This window comes from Pelobates fuscus, chromosome 4, assembly GCF_036172605.1.
Source record: "Pelobates fuscus isolate aPelFus1 chromosome 4, aPelFus1.pri, whole genome shotgun sequence".
Lineage (NCBI taxonomy): Eukaryota > Metazoa > Chordata > Amphibia > Anura > Pelobatidae > Pelobates > Pelobates fuscus.
The window spans coordinates 118,916,427-118,944,253 of record NC_086320.1 but is presented as its reverse complement, the minus strand read 5'-3'; the positions used below and the strand labels follow the sequence as shown (position 1 = coordinate 118,944,253).

Below are 27,827 nucleotides of genomic sequence, written 5' to 3'. Positions count from 1 at the left end.
ACTCCCTACATAACCTTAAGCTCAATTGTTTTGTTACGGAAGGAACCTTTACTATTTGCATATCAGTTTGATCCTGCCCAAAAGGGCGTTCCAGATCTGAAATGCAACCAGTTCCCTATGCGTGAGAGATACAGTAACACCTTACAGTCTCATGTTGATAGTCATAGTTGATACAAAATTAAATAAGACAATACACTAAAAAGAAATAAAAACTATCTTCTTTGCTGGATGATTCTGAAGAATTTAAGTAATTGCCAGGCAAGTAGCATATGTGATTGAGCTTACAACATTACGCATTATTTGAATAAAAATAGCATTGCGATGTATATACATTACAATCAATTATGCTTCAGAGGTCATGGGGGTGATAACAGCAATCAGCCATTACTGAATATGTCCAGTCAGATAATTTAGGAGATGAGTTAAAAGGGTACACTTACCAGGATGATTACATAGGTCACATCATTTTAACACTGGAATAATATAGGGACCCTGGGCTACTATGTCATCCCGCGTACGGCGGGTTACTATCTAGGTTTTTGACCTAGCTACAAAAGTTTCACTCTAACATGTCCTCCGCTGTTGCAACACCATTGTGATGATCTGTATAATGTTATCTTACATTGTACATTTTGTGATATCTTGATTTTGTGCTATGACAAACTTGTAATATGGGTACTGTAAATGCTGTATACTGAACATGTCACTAAAGATATGGTTGGTACCTGTCTTAAATAATGAATAATAAAAAAGAAAATTATGCTAGGGAAGTATTGAAATGCAAAGTATATCGGTATTATTGTGGGCAATAAACCATGAGCAATGTTAGTCACTGGGTAAATTGGACAAAGGATACAGGATAGAATATTGTATTTTCATAAAAGAATGTTAAAGCCCCACTTTGCATATGAAGAAAAATACATTATGTAAATTGCAAATATACTGAGAAATGCATTATTTTGTGCCCAACATAAAAAGTGCCTGAATGGAGGATCGAACTTGGTCCTAAATATATCCAGTTATGCTTTATCTTCCATAGTGTTCAAGTAGAGATTATAGCCGTATTAGTCCAGTGATGTAGATGTAAAAAAACAGATCAAATTTGTATCTTGTAATACCTTTTTTATTGGACTAACAGAATGTTTTAATGACAAGCTTTCGGGAGAACCTCCCTTTCTCAAGTCTGAAGCATTTCTGAGCAAGAAGACACAGAATTCAAAGTTGAGTTGTGATATAGGGGTTAAAGTGACATAAGTGCAGATACGACACAGTTTTGTTAGAAAATAGACACCATTCTTGCAGAGGGTCATAAATATCTTTCTGAAGATCAGTGAGGGGGGAGAGAGAGAAAAAAAAAAGAACTAGACAATGCAGAAGATGGCACACATTATACATATACACACACAAATATATATATATATATATGTATATGTAAACGCATAAACACACTGCTAAAGCAACACTTGAGTAGTTTAAGGGGAAACATGTAAATGTGTCGGAATGGCCTAGTCAGAGCCCAGACCTCAATCCAATAGAAAATCTGAGGTCAGACTTAAAGATTGCTGTTCACAAGCGCAAACCATCCAACTTGAAGGAGCTGGAGCAGTTTTGCAAGGAGGAATGGGCAAAAATCCCAGTGGTAAGATGTGGCAAGCTCATAGAGACTTATCCAAAGCGACTTGGAGCTGTGATTGCCGCAAAAGGTGGCTCTACAAAGTATTGACTTTAGGGGGGTGAATAGTTATGCACATTGACTTTTTCTGTTATTTTGTCCTATTTGTTGTTTGCTTCACAATAAAAAGAAAAAAAAATCTTCAAAGTTGTGGGCATGATCTGTAAATTAAATTATGCAAATCCTCAAACAATCCATGTTAATTCCAGGGTGTGAGGCAACAAAACATGAAAAAGGCCAAGGGGGGTGAATACTTTTGCAAGGCACTGTATGTCTCAGCAGAATTAGAATTAATAAAGATTTGCCCTCAGTATGTTGTTCATCCAAGCCAACCCTTTGTTGTTGCAATGTAAAATTAGTTTTTTACTGGCCTATTGCTTGGACCATAATTCCAAAGTTAAAACAATAAAAAACTGCTTTTAATTAAACTAAACTCTATGTTCATCCTGTTTAGACTAAGTACACAAACACTTCTTATCAAATGGAGGATTATCCCAGAATATTTGTGATACTCTTGCATTAAGATATTGAGATTTTGGTGTTTTTTTAATTAATCTAGCCATTTGTCTGGAAAAGAAAAACCTCCCCCGCTTTCTTCTCATCTCCAAGGGATTAAATTAACAAATAAAAGCCTATAGGGAGTTAACATATTAAAGGATTACTATAGTGTCAGAAAAACAAACTTTGTTTTCCTGACACTATAGTGCCCTGAGGGTGCCCCCACCCTCAGGGTCTCCCTCCCGTGGGGCTGAAGGGGTTGAAACCCCTTCAGTCACTTACCTTATTCCAGCGCCGGGCTCCCTCGGCGCTGGTGACCACTCCTCCCCGTCCGACGTCAGTGGAGCCGAATGCGCGGCAAGTGACGTGCGTGCATTCACAGTGTCCATAGGAAAGCATTTCTCAATGCTTTCCTATGGACGCTCTGCGCGAAGAAGGCGAAATTCGCCTCCAGCGTCGCAGATGCGCCTCTAGTGGCTGTCCGGAAGACAGCCACTAGAGGCTGGATTAACCCCAAATGTAAACATAGCAGTTTCTCTTACATTGTACATTTTGTGATATCTTGATTTTGTGCTATGACAAACTTGTAATATGGGTACTGTAAATGCTGTATACTGAACATGTCACTAAAGATATGGTTGGTACCTGTCTTAAATAATGAATAATAAAAAAGAAAATTATGCTAGGGAAGTATTGAAATGCAAAGTATATCGGTATTATTGTGGGCAATAAACCATGAGCAATGTTAGTCACTGGGTAAATTGGACAAAGGATACAGGATAGAATATTGTATTTTCATAAAAGAATGTTAAAGCCCCACTTTGCATATGAAGAAAAATACATTATGTAAATTGCAAATATACTGGGCTCCCTCGGCGCTGGTGACCACTCCTCCCCGTCCGACGTCAGTGGAGCCGAATGCGCGGCAAGTGCCGCGCGTGCATTCACAGTGTCCATAGGAAAGCATTTCTCAATGCTTTCCTATGGACGCTCTGCGCGATGAAGGCGAAATTCGCCTCCAGCGTCGCAGATGCGCCTCTAGTGGCTGTCCGGAAGACAGCCACTAGAGGCTGGATTAACCCCAAATGTAAACATAGCAGTTTCTCTGAAACTGCTATGTTTACATGTGAAGGTTTAACCCCTTAAGACCGGAGGGCGTACTATTACGTCCTTTTAAAAGCGGCTCTAAACGCCGCAGGACGTAATAGTACGCCCTACGGTTTTTAGTAACTTACCCGGTCGCCGGCGGTCCCATGTCATGTGAGAGTGAGGTCCTTGCGAGGACCTCACAATCACATGGCCGGAATAGCTGGCTTCAGCAATGCCAGCAGGGGGACTAACTGTAATGACAGTTAGTCCCCCTGCTGGCTGAAATCAAATTAAAATAAGTTCAAATAAGTGTAAAAAAAAAAATATATATACTTAGATCATATATATATATTATATATATATGATCTAAGTATATATATACACATATACACACACACATACACCGTCTAGGTGTATTTTAATATTAATATATATATATAATTATATATATATATATATATATATATATATATATATATATATATTAATATCAAATTACACGTAGACTGATACTGATTAAATATATATATATAATTATTGTTATATATATATATATTTATAAATAATATAAAAAAATAAATATGTAAATACGTAAAAAAATAAAATACAAAAATAAATAAAATATTACAAAATATATAGATGTGTTTTATTTCGTTCTAACTGTATTGTGATATTAATATATATATTTATATCAAAATACACGTAGAACAAAATAATATATATATCTATATACATAAATATATACGTATATATCACTTTATATATACCTATATATAAATAAAAATATTTAAAAAAAATTATATATATATATATATATATGTATATATACACATATGTATATATATACATATATATTCATTCTACACATATATTTATGTAATAATTTTACATAATTAGGTATCCTAATTAATTACAATTAGCGGGACCTGCCTGACAACCCATGCCGAAAGTATAGGGAATTTAATTTGCTAGCACTATATTTAACCCTATAACTTTCCAAGACACCATAAAACCTGTACATGGGGGGTACTGTTTTACTCGGGAGACTTCGCTGAACACAAATATTAGTGTTTCAAAACAGTAAAATGTATTACAACGATGATATCGCCAGTAAAAGTGACGTTTTTTGCATTTTTCACGCACAAACAGCACTTACACGGACGATATTATTGCTGCAATACTTTTTAGTGTTTTGAAACACAAATATTTGTGTTCAGCGAAGTCTCCCGAGTACAACAGTACCCCTTATGTACAGGTTTTATGGTGTTTTCAAAAATTACAGCGTCAAATATAAGGCTTGTGTTTCATTTTTTTCACATTAAAATTCGCCAGATTGCTTACGTTGCCTTTATGACCCTATGGTAGCCCAAGAATGAAAATTACCCCTATGATGGCATACTATTTGCAATAGTAGACAACCCAAGGTATTGCAAATGGGGTATGTCCAGTCTTTTTTAGTAGCCACTTAGTCACAAACACTGGCCAAAATTGGCGTTTTTTGCATTTTTCACACACAAACAAATACTATGCTAACTTTGGCCAGTGTTTGTGACCAAATGGCTACTAAAAAAGACTGGACATCCCTTATTTGCAATACCTTGGGTCGTCTACTATTGCAAATGGTATGCCATTATGGGTGTAAATTTATTTCCTGGGCTACTATACAGTGTCAAAGGCAACGTAACCAATCTGGCGGATTTCAATTTCAAATGTAACACGCTATATTTGACCCTGTAACTTCCCAAAACACCATAAAACCTGTACACAGGGGCTACTGTTTTACACGTGAGACTTTGCTGAATACAAATATGTGTATTTTATTGCAGTAAAAGCAAACAGTATTATGACATTGACAGTTAAAATGTCATGTAGCACTAAAAAAATTAAAAAAATCTTATTTTCTCCCATTTTTTCATATTAAATTATGTTTCATAGCTAAATATTTGATATTAAATGAAAGCCCTGTTTCCCCTGAATAAAATGATATATAATAAGGGGGGGGTGCATTTAATATGAAAGAGGTGAATTACGGTTGGACAGACATATAGCGCAAATGCCAGGTTTTGTTTACATTTTGTTTCGTTCACAACTTGTACATTTGGCTGCGGTGTTAAGGGGTTAAAACCTGAGGGACCTGGCTCCCAGACCACTTCATTGAGCTGAAGTGGTCTGGGTGACTATAGTGTCCCTTTAATATATATGTTTATATTATATAATATGTATATATATATATATATATATATATATATATATATATACAAAATACAAAAAAAAGTCTTGCACTCCTACCAATAAAAAATTTTTTACCCGGTGCTTGGTTGCACAATAGATACAAAACCAAAAAAGGACCAGCACTCACAGGATTTGCAAAAAATAGAAAAATATTACTTTACTCCGTAGTCAACGTTTCAGCACCACTTGTGTGCTTTCATCAGGACAGCATACAAAATATAAATGAAAATACAAAATATAAAATAATAATTGATGTTCTTATTTAAGCAATGTATTTTCATTTATATTTTGTATGCTGTCCTGATGAAAGCAATGGCTGAATAATGGAAGAAGCACATAGCATAAGTGCAATGCAGATTAAGAAAGTGCAAAATAAAGAAAATTACCAAAGTAACTAGAATAATCTTAATAAAAATTATAAGCAAAAACAGATATGACATTTAAAACAAGTATCCCTCAGTGTTAAAAATTGTAAAGACTACACAGAAAATTATGGCTGAATCCCTAATGTAGATGAATATACCAGTGTCCCGCAGCCTAAGACAGGGGTAGGGTAATGTTGCCTAAACAGCTAGCAGCCAATATTGTGTAATGTAACACAAGTATAACAGTACTCCTCATGTACAAGTTTTAGGGTGTTTTGGAAGGTTACAGGATAAAATATTAAGATTTGCCCATTTCTGTTTTTGCAAATTGAAATTTGCCAGATTGGCTCTGTTGCCTTTGAGACAGTATGGCAGTCCAGAAATGAAAATTAACCCCACCATGGCATTCCATTTGAAAAAGTAGACAACCCTGGGTATTCAAAATGGAGTATGTCCAGTCTTTTTCAGAAGCCACTTAGTCACAAACGCTGGCCAAAGTTAGCTTTCATATTTGTTCTTTGCATTTTTTACACTTTTATTGGTGATATTATCGTCGTGATGAATTTTACTGTTTTTAAACACTCATATTTGTGTTCATTGATGTCTCCCAAGTACAACAGTGCTCCCCCCATGTACAGGTTTTATGGTGTTTTGGAAAGTTACAGGGTAAAACATAGGACTTGCGAACGACCCGTAATGGCGCTATGGGGTTAAAGGATCTGCTGCTAACGTCTTGGTGCCATGTACTACAGAACATGAGGAACATTAGGTCTTGTGGAGACCATGCCCCGATGCATCAGAGCTGTTTTGGCAGCACAAGAAGGACCTACACAATATTAGACAGGGAGGGGTTAATGTTGTGGCTGATCAGTGTATAAAGAGACACAATTATTTTGTAATCATTTTGTATGGTGAGCATGTATAATTTATATGACTTTTACTTACACTGCCACAGGCAAAAGCAGAGCATACTGCTGCTCAAATGTGGCATAGAAAGAGTAAATTTTATTGATCTTAGTCATCTACCTGGCCTAATTGAACCTTTCACCTGGTCTCACTATGAGGGGCATTTACACTGTTAAAGTTTTTTTTTTTAATTCCATAAAACTGCGATACAATTTAGTAAATAGCAATAGACTTTGAATTTTCTATGGAGTGCTCTCACTTCAGATAGAATGCTTCTGCATAACTTCACTGCAAAGCCAAATCTAAAATCATCACTTTTTAATAAATAAATCAAGAATACCTAAAAATGAACAGTTGTGTTTGTGATTTTATGGATTTTCATGTATTGTGGATGGAAAAAGAAAACAAGTTTACCAACCTGATTGCAAGATATGTTATGACTTTTTTTGTAAGTGTAAATTATCCTATTTTAAATGGTGATGTCTACCTTCCAATAGAGGAACGTTCAAGAAAGTGCTGTTATTACTTTTTCCTGGCTGGATAATCTATACCTATGATGATTAACTTGAGCCAATTTATAGAGGCTCAAGTACATATCACTTAGATACATTACACCCAAGACGCCTTCATGTAGAGTTTTATCTTTTTTAATTGTATTGACCATTCACTGCAATTTTATCATTTTATATTTTATATTCATCTGCTGCCTCATTCGGCAGTCTCTTTGAGATGTTCTGGTCAAGAAAGTCAGATATCATGTGGCGTCGCCATTGGGAAGCCTCTCCCTGATGGGATTGGGCTAGGTTGTACAATTCGGTGTAATATGCTTAAAATGCTTGCAAGATATCCTCTGGTAGTCTAGTCTCCCCTTTCCCCTTGGGTCTGATTTTGTGGATATGACGTCTTCTGTCTCATAACTGTCGGGCCAGCAGTCCCCCAGTCTTATTTGAGTGTTCAAAAAAGAACCTAGTGGACTTCTTAAGTGTAAGCAGGAGACCTTGTGCTAAGATATCTTTGAGTTGCCTGCGTGTCTCCGTCAGTCGAAGGTATATGTCGTCTGCTAGTCTGTTTATGGGCGTCTTCAAGTTCAGTGATTTCACGCATCAGTGCAGACATGCATTGGGCCTGATCCCTCTTGTGTGAGTGTGTGCATACCTTGATGTAATGCCCCCTGATTACACATTTGTGTAGTTCCCATATTGTCAGTGGGGGTGTATCAGGGGATTCATTAGTTTCAAAGTAGTGAATCAGTTCTTGTCTAGTCATTTCGATGTCCTCAAGTCCAGTCAACAGGTTCGCATTAAGCTTCCACTGTCTTTCCCACGGTTTAAATAAAGGTGAGTGTAGTGTAAGCAAAACGGGTGCGTGATCTGATCTCTCCATTATCCCAATACGTGAGTGGACAAGAGGGGGCAGAAATTATTCAGCTAGGAAGAGGTAGTTGTGACGAACTGAACCTCGTCACGGGTGCATGGAGGGGTCTGCTGGCTAGCCTCTTGCCAAAAGACTACAGGCCAAGTCAATGACTGTAAAGACCCATATTTTATTCCCCCTGGTTCCCTGGTTCGGCACTTTCCACAGAACCAAACGCTAGCTCCCTAGCGGCCGTTCGCATGGACCAAAACCGCGAATAGACTTCGGGGGACTTAGACGCGAATGCCCTGGAACTATTTTCATCATGAAGACTTCACGGTTCCCGGTCGGTCCCCCAGCAGCACTTAGCCGCGATTCTATGGAACTATTTTTGGGATGAAGACTTCACTGTTCCCGGTCGGTTGCCAGCGGCACTTAGCCGCAATTCTATGGGACCGTTTTGGGCATGGGGCCATGCGTGCGGTCGGTAAAAACTATGACCTGCAGGAAATTCCTGAACCCCTGAACTGATCTGGGTGTTTTTTTTAATATGTTGGTCACCTACATCAGGGCGATCAGGGGATGTAACATTTGTGGGGATATGTGTTTTTGGGGTACTTTTGGGGTTTTATAGAAATATGTGTTTTTTTTTCTGCCTGGAGATTACAGTAACTGACTTAATTATCTCCCAGGCAAAGGGGAGGGATTGTGTGCTGTGTGTGGGAGTGTCGTGCATTGGAATACTGTTCTTATTGGTCTGTGAATATTGTAACTCAGTTCCCCACAAGGTCCATGTGGGTGTACCCCTTGCATGGGGATTGTCATATAAGGCCAAGCGTGGCTACCATTAAAGAAAGATTTGTTTACCCCTTCATGAAGTCTTGGCTCATGTTTGGGGGATTGGAGAACTACATTCACTCTGGGGATTGCTATATCACAATACTCCCCTGAGTATAATCACTAGCTCTTGTAAGAGCTGTTCCTGCTATGCTCTCTGGACTAGGAGAGGTCTACCCACTGGAAGCTGGATCCTGGTCTTTGGTCCAGGGTGGGTGGAGGACAGCGAGACCCCAACCAAGCTGCGGCGGTTCATGGGGTTGGATCATCGCCTGCATTAGTTTCTATTCTGCTTAGAAGGGCACTGTTCGGTGAGATCATTCATCTGGATGAAGGGAACAAGCTCCAGGGTAAGACTATTGACTCTGTTGGGTAGTTTGTTCGTTTGCAAACTACCAAACTAGACCGGCCGCACAGCCTAATTCTATGGAACTGTTTTGGGCATGGGACCATGCCTGTGAATGGGCAAAAATATGACTTCCATGAAACCTTTGAACCTCTTCTCTGATAAGGGTGGATTTTTGGATATGTTGTACACCCAGATTAGGGTTATCAGAGGATGTGACTTTATGGGAATATGTTGTGTTTTGGGGTACTTATGAGACTTTGTAAAAATGTGTTTTTTTCTGCCTAGGGATAATTAAGTTAATGCATTATCTGTCTTAATTATATCACAGGCAGAGGGGAGGGATTGTATGCTTGTTATGGGAGTGTCGTACATTTAATTACTGTTTTTATTGGTTGGTTAACTTGTGTCCCTGTGCCGCTTTATCACTGCAAGGGATTGCTATAATCACTATACTCCCTTGGATTCACTTAGCTCTTGTAAGAGCTGCTCCTGCTTGATTCTCTGGAAGAAGATAGGTTCCCCCATTGGAACCTGGAGCCTTGTCGTAGGTCCAGGGTGGGTCGGAGACGGCGAGACCCCAACCAAGCTGCGGCGGGTTGTGAGGTCTACAGTGCTTATGGTGTCTAGAGAATACTTGCAGCCCTCGGTAAGCACTAGGAGCATCTGTCGGCGGAGGTACCCAACCGGGGTACAGGAAACTCCGTTACATGGCCCATCCTCAGAGCCCTCAGGACCGTGAACAGATAGTCCCAATTGACAACTGTCGAAAGCTGCTGCGCGTAGTGGATCAGGGACAGCGCTCGGATCGTATTGTCCCGTGCCTATTGTTTTGGAACGAACACTGCTTGTTTCTGATGTACCAGTTAGGGGAAAAATCGTTGAAGGCAGGTGGATAAAATTTTGGTGAACAATTTGAGATCACGATTTAGTAGGGAGATTGGCCTATAATTGGCACACTGTTCTGCGTCCCTACTCTCTTTGGGGATCTGCGTGATGTTGGCTGCCAGCGTGTCTTTGTGAATCTCATGGTGGTCTCTAATGGAATTGTAGGCTTTGAGGAGATGGGGAGAAGCAAGGCTGCGAATTGTTTATAATAGTGTGTAGTGAGTCCGTCTGGGACTGGGCTCTTGCGAAGTTTTGTCGTCTTAAGCGCCCCTGCTAGTTCCTCTATGGTGAGGGGTTCTTCCAGTTTCTGTGCTGCCTCTCTAGTGAGGCGCATGTGTACGTGTCTGTCCAGGTATGTCGCCAGGAGGGCGTCTTGTGGTTTGCTGGAATATAGCTGTTTTGCTTGGAATATAGCTGTGCGTAGTAATCTCATAGTGTTTCAGCTATGTCTGGTGGTAGGTATGCCAGTTTATTGTCGGTCCGCAGAATCTTATGGATTTTAGGTGTTTGCCCTCCGTTTGGCAATCATGCGGGCCCGTAGTGCCCTACATTTGTTTGCGTTAGTGTGGAAAAATGTTTTCGTTTGGAGGTATTTCCTTTGGTAGGAAGCATTTAGGATGGTGGATAGCTCTAGTCTGGCAGTTGTCAGTTTGGTCCAGTAAGCTGGATGTTGTGTTTGTTTGTCTCACCTCTAAGGTTTGGATCTCTTGTACTAATGTTGTGAAGTGTTTCGCCCTCTCTTTTTTCATCGTCGCCCCCCTCGCTATGAAGTGACCCCTGATGATGGGCTTATAGGCCTCCCACAGGACCATGGGGGCAATATTGGTTATCTCATTTTCCCAAAAGTAGTGAGTGAGGTGTTCGTGAAAATCTGCTGTCACCAACGGGTCCGACAGGAGCACCTCACTGTCCAAAAGCTGGTTTGTAAAGGGGGATGAAAGGGTCATAAGTATCGGGGTGTAGTCCAACTACGTAGCTGTCCCAATGTGTGCTTTTTTTCAGATCTGTGAGAAAGTAGTGGGGTAAGAAGTAGTCTAACCTCGAGTACATCTGGTTGGGTATGGAGAAGAATGTGTAATCTCGGTCCTCCGGGTATTTTGCTCTCCAACAATCTATCAATCGGTGTTCCCGTAGGCAGGTGTGGATGGAGTTAATAACGTGGTGGGGTGTCGAGGAAGTGCTTGATGATGTATCTAGTGAGGATCCAGAGCGACGTTGAGGTCGCTTCCCATGATGAGGCAGCCCTCGGTGAAGCCCCTGATCGTTCGCATGGCTGATTTGAGGAACTGACCTTGGTTCCTGTTCGGCATGTAGAGGTTCTCTAATGTGTATGTTCGGTCACCCACTCTACCCTTCACGCAGATGTATCTTCCAAAGTCATCCTTGAGCACTTCATTGGGCATGAACTGTAGGGCCCTATGTATCAGTATGTCAACCCTTTCAATTTTCACTCTGGGTTATTGCTAAGAAAACATTGTGTGAAGTGGTGGTCTGTCAGTTTGGGAGTCTGGTCTGCCATAAAATGTGTTTCTTGTATAAAGACTATGTGTGGCTATGAAATTGATTGAGGGCATGAGATGGCTTTTCTGGTTTGTTTAAGTCTTTTGCACTTACGTTTCTCTCCGCAATAAAATGAGTCCGGGAGAAGTCTCTTCGGATCTAGGGCAAAGGCGTCAGGCTGGTGGGCCCAGGGGCCGCACCTGTCGACCGGCTGGGTCCCCCTCCTACTGTTTGGCGCCTCTTACTGAGTGGGGAGCCCAACCGAGCATCCTTTAACAATAACAGGTTATCAACTATATACAAAGTACTGTGCTTCTCATACACAAGGGTCAGAGTCCTCTGAGTGAGCCAGTCGCTGGGTCACCGATCCCTCCTCTTACACCACTACACAAGATGACTCCACGTGGCTCTAGAACCCTCGAGCCGCAGAAATATGTTGTTCACATTACATTAGAACATTGTCCATTTCTCATTAATGAGACCAATGAGGTTGGATACATGTAGCCATCTCGAACCCCTCGTGGGTTGGGAGCCGTTCCCTCCCCTCCCGCCCCGTACCATCCTCCTATCTAAGCCTCCCCCCAGCGATCTGTGGGTGGTCTGCTTGTTTGTCCCCCCATCTCCTCCCTTGGTTAGCAACCGTATGAGGCCTGTGAAGCTGGCCCTTGCCAGTTAGGTGGTGCTAGTAGCCTCATCAATCGTCTGTCCCTTCCCTCTCCGGACCCACATTGAGATACCAGGTTCCCACCATCCATCTATTTGTCAGGTTCCCACTGCCCACTCCCTCCCCCCTGCTTCCCCGTAGGAGAATGTGTTGAAAGACTGTTTTTATCATGCGCCCACCGGTGTGTCCCCCCACCACAGGGCGGTAGTGGTGCAGGTTACACCCATTGTCCCCCCCAGCATCATCATATCAGAGTGGTGTACGCAGGTATCTAAGGCATAAACAAACACTATTAGCCCCCTCTGCAGTGTTTATATGCGATACCACAAAATGAGTTCGTAACCAGCATTGTAGCCTTCTGACTGTGTGTCTTAATCGTTAAGTGGGCTCCTACATATGTTGTCTGGGGCAAAGTTTGGTGTGTTCTGGTGTTCTTCCAAATGCTGGTTGAGACTCGTGGTACAGATTGGGACGTATTGGGCGGTCGGGTCTGAGAGTCACAGGCCCCCAAGCAGTGCCTAGCGATTAGTGTTGTGCCCCTGTGGGTCGCGTGGATTCTATCCGGTTCCTGTTGATGCGTAAAAAGTTGGAAAAACAGAAAAATTTATTTTATTGCAGTAAAAGCTAACAGTATTATGACATTCAGTTAAAATGCCTTGTAGAACTAAGAAAATAACATCTTAGTTTATTAGTTTTTATTTCTATATAACTTATTTTTCATATGTAAATATTTGATGTGAAGTGGAAACTGTTTCTTTTTGTATTTTTTTTTCTGTTTTAAAGATATTGTAAAAGATATGTATTGGATAGATTATACATATATATATACATAGAGAGAGAGAGACCTTATTTATTAATAGTGATATACACGTCCTGTTATGCAATTAAAAATCTTGAATAAAAAAAAAAAAAAAAATTGTGGTTGTACTTGAAATGAAATCCGTGATTTATGGCTGAAATTCAATGTTTTTTCACATTTTGTTTCGATCAGAAAGTGTACAAATGCCTCCGTGCTGAAGGGGTTAATGAATAAACTACATGAGATTCTTCTCGTTTGGTCTCCAGGTAATTCCCTGACAATGCTGTATATAACCCGCGCAATACTGAGGAGACTTGTAGGGCGACTATAACTACAATGTACATATTAACGCCTCTATCGCTACCCCGACATAAGACAGCACAGTTTCGTGTGCCGCACGGTGTCTCCCTCCTATCATTACTATTACTATCAGGTAATCTCCAAGCAAGCAGACCGTTCCCACCAAGGAGCGGAGACTGAATGCGCGTCATAACCAGAACAGTTCGCGCCCACGGACAAGACGTACTCCCCGCGCGGCCACCTGTGACGTCACAGTCCGTCACCGAGCTCGCGCAAGTCCGTTCCCGCACGCGTCATAGACAGAACGTTCCAGGCAGTTGCGCGTTGACTCGTGCGCTTAGAGCTCAGCTTGTGTCCGCTGAGGGGAAGGGAGCAGCGCCTCCTTGTACAGTGCACGGACCCGGATAATAAACCCTGTACCGAGCACGGCCTACAGACCGCGCCTGGTACACGGTGACAGCGAGACAGGCAGCGAACTGGTGTTAAATACATACTGCAGAATAAAGTGCTACAGCGTGCAATACACGGTGATACCGGGAGGGAGGGAGGGGGGCGTGTGGGGACCGTCTCTCCCTCTCCCGTGCGTGTTTCGGTGTGTGGCGGCTGGCCCTGGTCCGGAGGGGGTGTTTCCCCACCCCTCAGCCGCGGTGGGGGTAGTAGTTCCGTGCCTGCGCAGCGCGCCATCCCCTCACCGCGCATGCACACACACCCAGAGCTCGTGCAGGAGGCCCGGAGAGACGCGCACAACCCCCCAAAACCGACATAACGATTTTACTGGCACATTACCATCACCCACCGCCTAGCCCCGGGCCGCGCACACGGTAAGTCACTGCCTCGATAAAGCGCTGCGGGCGCGCTCTCAAGCTGACTGTCTCGCGCCGCGTTTATGGCAGTTTCTAACAAAGCTCCCGAGATCTCGAGACATTACCTCACGCCGCAGTCCCGTCTGTAAGGGGATGGCGGAGTCGCGGGCCCGCGTTGGATGGAGGTGTAGCTAAGCAAACATGGCGGCGGGCTCGTGGCTGCGGGTGCCTGTTTTTTGTCGGTACTGGGTGCGCGTGACTTCCCTTCCCCGCGCGACATTGGTGGTGGAGGGGGGCTGACCCGTGGCGCGAGGATAGCGCACGAACTAATCTCGCGCTTATCGAGTCACAGGGCGGCTGTCCGCTCCCCGAGCTGTGCGTGAGCTGCTGCTATCACTGCCAGAGCCTCGCCTGGGGGAACCAGGCTGCGAAACACAATGAGCGATTTACTAAGCAGAGATAGCACGGCCAGAACAGGCATGCTGTATGGAGACTATTTCCATTTCAGCACTTGTGACCTGCAGTTCCTCGATCCCCTTTATTTTGATAGGGCAGCATATTATTCACAGAGCTGCGGACTGTATTCACAATGGAGCTTGTGCATTAAATAGGTAGATTCAATTTGATGAAAATTATCAGATTCTAATAGGATTTGCTTGTCTCACATTTATTAACTGCAACTCCAGCTACAATTTGGGCATTTTACCAGCATAAGCCAGCCATTGTCATTAGTTTTCTGGTTTAAAGTAAGTCATTAGTTGGTATTTTGGTACTGTATAAAAGGGAGCGTATAGTACAGCGCAACGGAACCTGATAGTGCTATATAAATAATATAATAATAATAATAATATAGTGCTAGGAAAACCAAGTTGGCCCTCGTTGCTGGTTCAGGCTCAGCCTCTGCTCCTCACAACCTAATGTGCTTGCACGGCAATTGCTGCGTTTATATTAGGATGTCCTCATGCACAGCTTGTCCCTCTAGTCTAGTGGCTGTCAGATTGAGTTAACTCTCCAAAGTACTTGTTGCAGTTTAGCAAAAACTGCAATAATAACAATTGCAAGGGACTCCTGTGCCAGGATCCTGCTGTGCCCCCCTCCCGACCACCCACCATCCCACGTCGCTGATGGGGTTAAAACCCCTTCAGACACTTACCTGAATGTAGCGCTGGGTCAGGCTCCGCCCACACGCCTCCCCCGCTGGCCTCAGCCGGCAGGGGAGGCCTAATGCGCATGCGTGGCAATGGCCGCGAGCACTTTAGATCTCTCCATAGGAAAGCATTATTTAATGCCTTCCTATAGGGATTACGGCTCTGCTGAAGGTTCATGCATAGCGTGAGGACGTCCAGTGTCGTTTAAAACACTTATCGTGTTCTAAGAAGCCAGAGGTCCCTCTAGTGACTGCCTGATAGCCACTAGAGGAGGACAACCCTGCAAAATAATTATGGCAGTTTATAAAAACTGCAATAATTACACTTGCAGGGTTAAGGGTGATGGGAGTTGGCACCCAGACCACTCCAATGGGCAGAAGCGGTCTGGGTTCCTGGAGTGTCCCTTTAACCCCTTAAGGACCAAACTTCTGGAATAAAAGGGAATCATGATGTGTCCTTAAGGGGTTAAGGGAACTGAGAGATTGCACGCAGACAGCTTCAATGAGCTGAAGGGTTCTGGGTGCCTCTAGTATCCCAGTGTCCTTTTATATACAGCATTTGCATACTTATGAAACACCAAACTAAATATATTCTTCTGCTGCAGCCTGGAAATTTAGGGGAAATTATTGATATCTACACAAATTGTCCTTTAGCAGTGATTTAAAAGACTGTAATTGTTATGGTGCCCGGTTTGCCATGGCGCACCCGCCAAGTAGTCAAATTAACAGTTTGACAATTAACTGGGCACCTGTTCCTTTGCAGAAGAGCTTTGTTCGCCCATGCCACTACAGTCTTTAGTGGTCATGGTGCTTGAAAATGCCTTGTGGCATTTCTACTGTTGCCCTAGAAGGGGCAGGGAAAGGTGACATTTAATTACCTAAACTGTCCCTCACAAACGCTGCCATCTTTTTCTTACCGGTCCTCTTCTGCTCCAGGCATTTAAAGGGACACTATAGTCACCTGAACAACTACAGCTTAATGTAGTTGTTCAGGTGAGATCTATAGCTCCCTGCAGCCTTTCTCATGTAAACACTGTATTTTCAGGGAAAATACAGTGTTTACATTGATAGGAATACCTCCAGTGGCCGTCACTCAGACGGCCACTAGAGGGACTTCCTATCACGCAGGGCCCTAAAAAGGCCCTGTACGCGTCAGACGTATTAAAATACGTCTGACGTGTTCAGGAGAGAGAAGGCACTGTGTGCGCGCCTTCTCTCTCCAGCCTGTCAGCGGAGGAGGGGGGCGGGCAAAGACCGCGAGCTGAGCTGTCACTCAGCTCAGCTTGCGGGCGCGCGCATGCGCGGTAGTGCGCTCAGCACTTCAGAGGGCGGCATGAATGCCGCCCTCTGAAGTATGTGCGCATGTGTGGCGAAGCTGCGCATGCGCACAAGGGAGCAATGACGCTTCCAAATGGAAGCGTCTGATTGCTCCCTGCTCGCGCCCGCTTATTTCATCATTTTGACGAAATAGGGGGCGCGGCTTCATGAGGCTCCCGGCGCTGGAACGAGGTGAGTAAAATCACCTCCCTGGAGAGTCCCTTTAAGTACCAGGAGCCTACATCACTGCTGTACAACATTTCCTAATTTCGCACTTTTTTATTATATATTTTTTTATATTAAATTATGTTTCATAGCTACAAATGTGATGTTAAATGAAAGCCCTGTTTTTTCTGAATAAAATTATATATAATAAGTGTGGGTGTACTTAATATGAATGAGGGTCATTGCCGTTGAACAAACATATAGTGCAAATTTACATTTTGTTTTGATCACAACTTGTACAATTGGCTCAGTCCTTAAGGGGTTAATTATAATGTATGAGGATAATTTCTATTCATCTAACAAGTTAAGCTTCTCTTTAGTATTTGTAGAAACATTAAAATATAAGATTAATGATATCTTTAACAAATCATTAACTATTTCACATTGACACACATGTGGTTATGGGCTAAAAAGTAGGTAATACGGACACCACACAAACGTGAATATTTATATAGTCACTATAAGCAGATGTGCCCTACAATTCGTTGATCATGTAAGAAAAAGGGCAAGAAGAAATCTTAAAATATTGCACTCTTTCATTACCATATGAGCTTGATATCCAATACACCTACATATACAGGACTGTAAAGTTAATCAATTCTCCCCCGTTTCCCTACGAAATCATTTTCCGCACTTTAACTGATATATATATTTCTCTTTATTGACTTTTTTTTTTTTTTACAAATTCAATAAAAGACAAGAAAAAGTAAAAATTGTATAAACTTCATGATAAACTTCATGATAACTACAATATGTAGTTATATAATCAACAATAAATGAATATATAGATAAATCCTCCTTATCCTTTCCTTCTTTCTCTAAAGCTCTTCATACTAGCCAAAATGTTTATTATGACATAGTACTTATATAATTTATCGTTTTACGTCGGGGAAAAGGAAGTGAAAATAATAATAAAAAAAAAAAAAGAACAACAACAAAGGAAAAAAACAGTATACATTCATTCATTAAAATAAATCCTATTAATAGCCTTATTTTATTGTCTCTGGTGTTCCCTTGCTGGTATGTTTTGGAGATCTCTGGAGTCTTAAAGGTTTTACTGCGTATAATTCTCGCAAGGGAAATTCCGAGTTTGGTTTATATTACAAACCATTTTGACCAGATCTTGTCGATACATCTCTATTATAATTTTTTTTTCTCTGAGGCTGCCTGGAACTTAATTTGAGTTTTAATCTCAGACCATGATGGAACAGTTTGTGTTTTCCAATATCTAGCTAGGCATATCTTAAAGGCCAATAGTATATCTATTATGAGAAATATGGTATGTTTATAACTGGAAAGTCTAAATGCAAGAGAAAAGTCTGAGTTGTTATTGAGTAGGGAAAATCTAGTATATTTGTAATAATTTCTGATATATTATTTTTGTATCTAGGTATGAGCACTCCCACCAAATATGGAGTTGTGTTCCCATCTTTTGTTTACATCTCCAGCAAAAATCACTAGAGTTTATTTGGAATTTAGCTATACGAGTGGGGACCAAGTACCATCTGTGTGCCAACTTATGAAACTGTTCATGAAGGTTAATACAATGCACTTCTTTTCTAGTCCTGTTCCAGGCTTCATGCCATGTCTTAATTGAAAATGATAAATTCAAATCAATTTCCCATTTTTGAAAAACTTTAGGTTTATCAATTATTTTTGAATTATCAAGAATATTTGAAATTTTCAAAACTAAATATTTTGGTGATGGTATATCGAAAATATCATCCCATATATCTGAATCGGATATAGAATTTACTTTGAAAAAAATGTTTAATCCTGAAATAATTGAATAATTATTTTGCAGGTAATTTAAATATTCTCTCAATATCTGGAAATTGGATAATTTTAAGTTATAAAGATCTCCCAGCCTATTAATTCCTACTGTAGTTTTTTTTAATAGTTTGGCAGAGGACCACATAATAAGTATGGCTCACAGATTCCTATTCTATGTATTTCAATGTTATACCAGCCAAGATTAGTCTCCTTCCTTCTCCTCCATGCTATCATATGGAGGAGTTGGAATGAGTCACGATAACAATATATATCTGGATATCCCAAGCCGTCCTATAATGTACTTCTCTTAAGGACTGTACTTGGGATCCTAGGTTTTTTAGATGCCGATACAAAGTTAGAAAATGCCAAATAGAATTTTTTCAGAATAGAGTTCGAGACATGATATGGTATAGCTCTAAACAAGTAAAGAAGACATTTGTAATCTCTTCCATTGAGTCAACAATATATTAAGTTCCCCCACAGGGTTTCATAATTCGTTGTAACAGTTTCCAGTATTTTAGGTCTGATCTTAATTCTGAAATAGTCTATAGATTTTTGATGTATACCAAATTGACTAAGGTCAGCTATGTCCTTCCTCAGTTGATCAGTCATATAAAATGTAAAAATGTTGTGTTTTAGAAAGATTTAATTTATAATTTTGGATTTTGAATGAATTAGAGTCAATGTTTCGCCATTAAGTTCATATATAGCCTTTACTTGCTCCATGAATATGCCATCTATGCCAAGCACCCACATGGTCTCCTGCATGAACCTCCGATTTACTTGATCAAAAGCCTTTTCGGCATCGAGAACCATTAAAATGGAAGGGGTTTGTTTAAGAGGCATTTCCTCTAAAATATTGAAGATTCTGCGGGTGTTTTCTTCTCCTGATATACCCTGCATAAATCCTGCCTGGTCTGGATCAATACGTTCATGGATCACTCAATTAAGTCTCTGAGCTAAGATCTTAATATCTAAATTGATAAGGGAAATAGGCCTATAGTTGGTGACTAATGTTGGATCCTCCCTTGGTTTTAGGACAGGAGAAATACTGGGCTCCATCATTTCTAGAGGGAAACCACTATTTCCCCTAATTGAGTTAAACATTCTACTTAGAAGTGGATTAATTACTGGATCGAGAATTTGAAAAAATAGAGCTGTGAAGCCATCTGGCCCTGGAGCCTTGCCTCTTTATTGCTGATGATATTTCTGATGTTGTAAAAGAATGACTCAAATTCTCAAATTTTTCTAGAGATCGGGAAGGGGCAGGTCATTTAGAAATGATTTCAGTTCAACATTTTTGGCCAAGGAATCCGTCAGATTATAAAGTGATTTATAATATTGGCTAAATGCCTTTACTATCTGTGCTGGTGAAATACAAATATTACCATCAAATATTATTTGTTTTATTCTGGGTTGCTGATTATATATTTTTAGTTTCCTGGTCAGTTCTTTTCCAGGCCCATTAGTATTATAGTACCAGTATCGTTTTAGGCGCGATAGTGATTTCTCTGCATTTTCTTGTAATTTTTCTGTTATTTTACTCTGGATGGTTTCTATCTGCAAATTTCTTTGTGGAAATAACTTTATTCTGTCTTTCTAGTTTTGCCAGAGAAATATATAATTCAGTGATATCTCTACATTTCTCTATCTTCATCAAGGATCCCCTTTTTTTTTAATCAAAAAAGCATTTCAAGGTGCACCATAATGTACTATATTGAACTTCCCCATTATCATTAAACTCTAGAAAATCATTGGCCTGTTTAATCAGCTCTTGTTTACTCTCTTCTTATTTTAATATAAATGTTATTCATTTTCCATTTAGAGCGAGAACCATAATAATTATTGCCTTCAAGATTTAAAAACGTTGGTACGTGATCTGACCATGTGATGTTTTCTATCCTGGAGTTGTTAGTCATCTCCAAGGTAGAACCCAACATCAGAAAAAAAGTCAACTTGTGAATATGAACCGTGGGGGGATGAGCAGAAAGCATAATCTCTTTCCTCTGGATGATGAACCCTCCATACATCATAACCTAATTCTATCTTTCAATGGGTCCTCTGTTATACTAACATGGCAACACCCTTAACCTTAACTCTAAGCTTGGCCTTGATGAAATATTTTTTAAGCTTTTTAAGTAATTTAATGTTTTTAAATAAACTTTTTTAAATAAAAAAAAAATACTTCAGTTTTTATAGAAACTTGGGTTTATTTTGAAAAGTACAGTATAAAATTTTTTGCCTAACTGACAATGGACGTCCTCACACTGTTAGGGCTTCAGAGTAAACAAAAGAGCAAATTTCTTTTAAGGAAACATGTTTTTTCATATAACCAATGTTTCAGTCCAACTACCTTGACATATTAAGAAAAGTTTGGTAATGGGACTAAAATGGTGAATGTATGCTGTTACACAGCTGTAAAAAAACAAAACAAATGATGTTATCGTGTTGATTTTGAAGTTCTATGAGTGTGTTCTTCACTTTGGCTGAGATCATCAAACTTGATGATCTGTGCCAATCCAAAGCTTTCCTACAGGAAAGCATTGGGAATTATTGTGAATGTGTGGCAAAACTCTGTGCGGCCAATCAGCGTCTCCATGGGGAGCGTTCAGCGCCTCCATGCAAACCCAATCTTATACACTGCCCCCTCCACCCATTTTAGTACACTGCTCCCAAATCCAATAAACTGCCCACAAATCTAACACACTGTCCATCTTCCCTCCACTCATACACTGCTCCGTCCCCCGACTCTAAAACATTGCCGTCCCATCTAATACACTGGCCCCCCAATCTAATACACTGCCACCCTCTAATACATAGCCTCCTGCAGCCCTGTCCCCTTCTCTAATACACTTCCCCCCTCCCTCCACTCTAATACACTGTCCTCTCCCCCAATCTAATAACTGCCCCTTAATCTAATACACTGCCCCCCTCCACTGTAATTGCATACACTGCCCCCACTCCTAACACTAATTTTATACACTGCCCTCCCTTACCCAATTTAACACATTGCCACCCCTCCCACCACTCTAATACTCTGCCCCCTTATTTAACACACTGCCCCCCTCCCACCACTCTAATACACTGCCAACATCCCTTCCACCAATTAATACACTGCCCACTCCCTCCACTAATTTTATATACCCAGTGCCTCCCCAATATAACACACTACACAGTAAGGTCCCTCAACCCCCTACCTTAAGATGAGCCTCCTGTCCTCCAGTTTCAGCCCTGCTCTTCTCTGCTCATGCAGGCCAGACACTCCTGGCACTATGAGCAGGAGGGAAGGAGTGGCTGACCTGCTCTGCAGACAGACTCACTGCTGCGCAGCCGGCGGATATGACTTTACACACGTCGCATATCTGGAGGCCACCGGAGCATGTGATTTGCTGTGGCAAGGCAGACAGGAAAGAACTTTCATGTCCTGCAGCTGGTCACAGCCACAGCACAAACCTGTCCCAGGGCAGGAGGGCCACATAGTCCTTGTGGGCCGCAAGTTTGACATGCTTGCACTAGAGGAACTTCCAGCTCGTTAAGCGACTTTTGGTTGCCTAACTGACGCTGGATATCCTCATACTATGCCTGAGTATTTTCAGCGTCACCGGAATCCCTATAGGAAAGCATTGAATAATTCTTTCCTATGGGGAAATCCTGGAGCAAGCACAGTGATTGCCGTGCATGCGTATAAGGTCCCCACTGGCTGACGTCAGCGTGGGAGGAGAGAAGGCGGACCTGAGCCAGCGCTGGACCCAAGTAAGTGTCAGAAGGGGTTTTTAATCCCTTCTGCACCACGGTGCTGGGCTTGACAGAGGGGGAAGCTATAGTGCCAGGAAAAAGAGTTAGTTTTTCTGGCGCTATAGTTTCCCTTTAAGCAGCTGCTCAATAGTTAAAATAACTCCATAACTCCGGGCCGCGCTATAGTATAATAGCAGTGTACTAAACGCTCCCACCGTGTAGCTGCAAATTGATTCACAAGTCTACAGACATTGAATCCCTAAACAAAATCTGGATCAGTATATCCTGCTTATTGCAGTGCAGGGGCACTAATATCTAACATGCACAATAGAATTGTTCTATATGGAGAATTGGTTTATAAACCAAAAATATATATACACATGGCATGTAAATTAGAAACATGTATATACATATATATCACCATAACTACCACCAAAACTAAAATAAATGTACTGTAAATATGTACAAAATGTAAAAATAAAAGTAGCTAACCAAAATATAGATCCTGTGTGGAGAAGTGCGCATCCATCAAGACTCTTTTCCAAGTTTGCGGATCTGCACAGATACAACCATCACTCTCATTCGTAATACAGAACAATCAACCCCTATAAAACCGTGTTTGTGAATTACTTAATATTAAGAGATAATACATTGAGATAATACATTGTTAAACACCGATCTGCACACCCATCAAGCTATATAAGTCTTGCTTTTCCCACAAAAATCTCAAATTTGCAGTTATGTTACTACTGCAAGGGATTCTGGGTGGGCATATGATAGTTAGTTCAACAAAGAATCACATTTTTATGCCAAACCTCACTAGCGAACCAACCTCATGCTGATGAGTTGCATTAACAACGAAACAGCTGTCCACGAGTGGTTCACTGGTTTTGCATCTCTTCCTGAGTTGGGTTTCAAAGCTGTTGTATACAGCAAACATAAACTTCAAGGAATTTATGTTTAAAATGTAATAATGAGGAAAAAATGTGATTCTTTATTGGCTAATTTGCATATGCCCACCCAGAACCCCTTGCAGTAGTAACATCACTGCAGATTTGAGATTTCTGTGGGAAAAGCAAGTCTTATGACTTGACTGGTGTGCAGCTCTGTGTTAAGCAATGTTTTGACTATTTGACTTTTTTTCCCCCACCATAACTTTCTTGGTATATAAATATCTGTGCAGAAACGCAATCTCTAGAAAGCCATCTAAGGATAACCAAAAGATAAATGTAGATAACAATAACGAGGAGAGCTTCACATCAATTTTATATAAATAGATCTGTGCACACATTAGACATTAACATGATGTTATAATACTATTGATAACATGATTAAATGTCTAAAATACTCTTAATGGATCGTTTATCAATGCACACTGTTGCAACACAAACAGGTGGTATTGTATTCAACATGCTGAAAAAAAAAAGAGGATGCATGTAGAATCTGATATAGATGGGAGATATCCCACTCAACATGTAAACTGAGTACAGTGCAATAATGGCAGTAACATTAAGTATTCACGAACGCTGTTTTTAAGGATTGGTTGTTCATTATAATGGGTGAGTGTGATGGTTGTATCTGTGCAGATCCGCAAACTTGAAAGAGAGTCTTGATGGATGTGCACTTCTCTATACATGATCTATTTTGTGGATCACTACTTTTGTTTTACATTTTGTGCATATTTCTGTTAATTTTATTTTATTTCTGGTGGTAGTTATGATATTTTAAATGTGTGTGTGTGTATATATGTTTCTGATTTACATGTATTATTTATTACACTGCTATGTGTGGGGTTTTAATTTTTCATGAATAAAGAATGGACTTTTTGATTGCATACATTTTACATTTTAGTAACAACTCTGTCCCTTTAAAGGATCTCTGGTTCACATTCTTCATATTACCGTATAAGTCTGTTTTTAAGAAGCCTCTTCTATTTATTTCAGGTGCTTGAATTTGTGACTTGCCGATCTCGATAAGGACATCCACTATTTTGTTCATGGTATGTTTTAACTGGAAATAAATATTTGTTGTAATTGTGCACTTTTGAAACTAAATTGTGTAATTTTTGCAGAAAGAAAATGACAATTTAATTATTTGTTTCTTCTTTTCAGGAGTTTTTCATAAGTATGTCTGAAACGCTCAAATATAATGATGATGATCATAAAACGATATTTTTAAAGACACTAAATGAGCAACGCCTGGAAGGAGAATTTTGTGATATAGCCATTGTGGTTGAAGATGTAAAATTTCGGGCTCACAGGTGTGTGCTTGCAGCATGCAGTACCTACTTCAAAAAACTTTTCAAGAAACTGGAAGTTGACAGTTCTTCTGTAATTGAAATAGATTTCCTGCGATCAGACATATTTGAGGAGGTTCTCAATTATATGTACACTGCTAAGATTGCAGTCAAGAAAGAGGATGTGAACTTGATGATGTCCTCAGGTCAAATACTGGGAATTAGGTTTTTGGATAAGCTGTGCTCTCAAAAGCGTGATGTTTCTACCACAGATGAAAATCCTTCTTCTCCTAAAAATAAATATGCCTATGAGACCAGTTTAAAAATTAGTCGTCCAGTTGGTGGTGCCAATGACAATCAAGATGATGAAGTAGAGGAAATTGGTGATCAAGATGATAGTCCTTCGGATGATACAGTAGAAGGAACTCCACAGACGCATGAGGAGAAGTCACCCACTGCTACACTGCGAGTACAAGAGGCAATTCTTAAAGAGCTAGGAAGTGAAGAAGTTCGAAAAGTAAATTGCTATGGTCAAGAGGTTGAGGCAATGGAGACAACAGAGCCAAAGGAATTGGGATCTCAAACCCCTCAAGCCTTAACATACAATGACAGCATTAGTGAAGTGAAAGATGAACAAGCACCAGCATGGACCACTGCGACGGGGGATATGAAATTTGAGTATTTATTATATGGCCATCGCGAACAATTTGCTTGTCAAGCTTGTGGCAAAACATTTACAGATGAAGCACGACTTAGAAAGCATGAAAAGTTGCACACAGCCGACAGACCATTTGTCTGTGAAATGTGCACGAAAGCTTTTACTACACAAGCTCACCTGAAAGAGCATTTGAAGATTCACACAGGATACAAGCCATATAGCTGTGAGGTGTGTACTAAATCTTTCATCCGAGCACCAGATTTGAAAAAACACGAGCGGGTACATAGCAATGAGAGGCCATTTGCCTGTCACCTGTGTGACAAAGCATTCAAACACAAATCTCATCTGAAAGATCATGAGAGGAGACACCGAGGGGAAAAACCGTTCATTTGTGCTTCCTGTACTAAGGCATTTGCAAAGGCTTCTGACCTTAAACGTCATGAAAACAATATGCATAGTGAGCAACGCAAGCAAGTCACTACTAGTGCCATACAGAGTGAGACAGAACAATTACAGGCAGCAGCTATGGCAGCTGAAGCAGAACAACAGCTTGAAACAATTGCCTGTAGTTAGATTGGGAAAACAAAAACAAAAAAGTCCAATATGTAGCATAATGTGTGTGCGTGTTCATAAGCTCCATTCTGCACTTGTATGATCCAAACTGCTTCTACTAATATGCTTATTTATACATGCAGCAGATAGAAATACAAAAAAAATTATGTTTTAGAAAACTGTACAGATTTCAAGTGGCTTTGGATATTTGAGTTATTAATGTAATGCATATGAATTTGCTTTATAACCATCAAAAACAAGCTATTGGGGATTGTATTGCTGCTGTTAACTGCAAAAACCTGTTTGGATTTTTTTTTTGTCTTATGCTAGTTACATTTTGTGTAGAACAAATAATTATATCACCACACTTTTTAATATTTGCTGTAAATCTGCAGTATGTGTAGCTACACAGTGCAAGTGTATGACTTTATAAATGTATGAGACACATCAATTCTCTTTTTACTAATACTCTCTAGATGGGTACATGTGTATATACATGTATATCTATTTAGTTTCCAGTGTGTGTATATGTGTTTGTTTTTGTACTTTACATATACACACACCTACGTATGTGTCTGCACTTTTTATTTTAACCTTGAAAAAGCCTTACTTATCTACAAATGAATTCTCCACCCCATATATTACTCATGGTTTCAATTTGTAAAAGATCTCATGTCAGAACTTTTTGATCAATAATCTGTATTAAATCAATAGCTTTTTTTAATATAAGTAATTACCGGCTCTCTTATCTTGTTCTCACCTAAAGTACAGTGTAATAAACAAAGTAATTAAAGTAATTGTAGGATTTTCATGTCAAAGCATACTAGTACAATATAGAATGTACAGATTTGTTTATCTTCCATGGTAGAGCAATGCAGATATGTATACACCTGTAGCAATGTACAAAATATCCATAGAGGAAGTTTGCTTTTATTTTACATTATAGACTTTGGTATAGCCTGATGATTTATACATTTTATAATAAAAGTCAGGATTTTTTTTCGGGTTATTCAGTAAGTAGATTTTATGATAGTACTAAAATCATGTTGTTCTTTTCAAACATTAAATGCATTTATACACTGCGATCACGAAAAACAGTTTTACATTGGTCATTGGGAACCCATTCAGGAAACACATCTCTTTTCTCTTTGCTTAGCTTTTACTGGACCCATTTTTGCAGTGGAGGTAGGGCTAACTGAATTTTATAAAATGTATTTTGTGATTCAGAATATAATTAAATGAACAGTGTTTATTTTACATCGTATATTTGTTTAAGCCCTGCATAGCCGTGGTCATTGGCTGAGAGCATCAGTCGGTGAGCTAAGCCCCAGGTAAGTTTTCAAACCATTAGTGAAGATATGAACAAAGGAGAGGAAGCAGCTTTTCATCCTTATCACACTGGAGTTTATTAAAGGCTTCAGTATTATATACTGTATGGTATTTAAACTTTTAAAAGCAGAGCGTAACAATATCTAGTATATAGTGTAATTATCAGCTTTCTAAAGCACAAACCTACATGGTAAGAACTCCAAACAGCGTTGGTGCCTCTTATTTGAAAATTTACTTTGTACTCTTAACAGTAATATCTGTACCAATGACCTTTAACCCCTTAAGGACTGCAGACGTACTAGATACATCCGGCAAAAACGGTCCTTAAGGACCATGTATGTCCGCGGCAAATATGAGCGCGATCACTTCCAGCAGCTCTAAGGTTATTGCAGCGATGCCTCGATGTCGAGGCATCCTGCAATACCTCTACTGACTGCCGGGCCGCTAAAGGATAGCGATCACTTCCGGGTTGCCCCACATGGCGCCCGGCAGTGTAGCAGAGCATCGGAAGCCATCGGGCTGGCTTCTGATGCTCTGCCTGTGTGCTGAGTGCCTCGAGGGGTCGAGGCACTCAGTGAAGACTTACTGGATACATTGGGTGAT

At 40.4% G+C, this 27,827-nt stretch overlaps 1 protein-coding gene across 2 annotated transcripts; it reads left to right on the top strand.

Annotated features, from left to right (window-relative positions):
- The first annotated feature begins 14,045 nt into the window (after positions 1-14,045).
- On the top strand, positions 14,046-27,098 carry ZBTB14 (zinc finger and BTB domain containing 14). Of its 2 annotated transcripts, none has more exons than XM_063450459.1 (3): positions 14,046-14,270; positions 24,393-24,448; positions 24,561-27,098. In XM_063450459.1, exons 2-3 carry the CDS (start codon positions 24,446-24,448, stop codon positions 25,914-25,916), a joined length of 1,359 nt encoding a protein of 452 aa, XP_063306529.1. In that variant the 5' UTR covers positions 14,046-14,270; positions 24,393-24,445; the 3' UTR covers positions 25,917-27,098. The 2 variants fall into 2 exon arrangements, with proteins under 2 accessions (XP_063306529.1, XP_063306530.1); XM_063450460.1 differs by lacking the exon at positions 14,046-14,270 and adding an exon at positions 20,561-20,640.
- Positions 27,099-27,827: the final 729 nt, after the last annotated feature.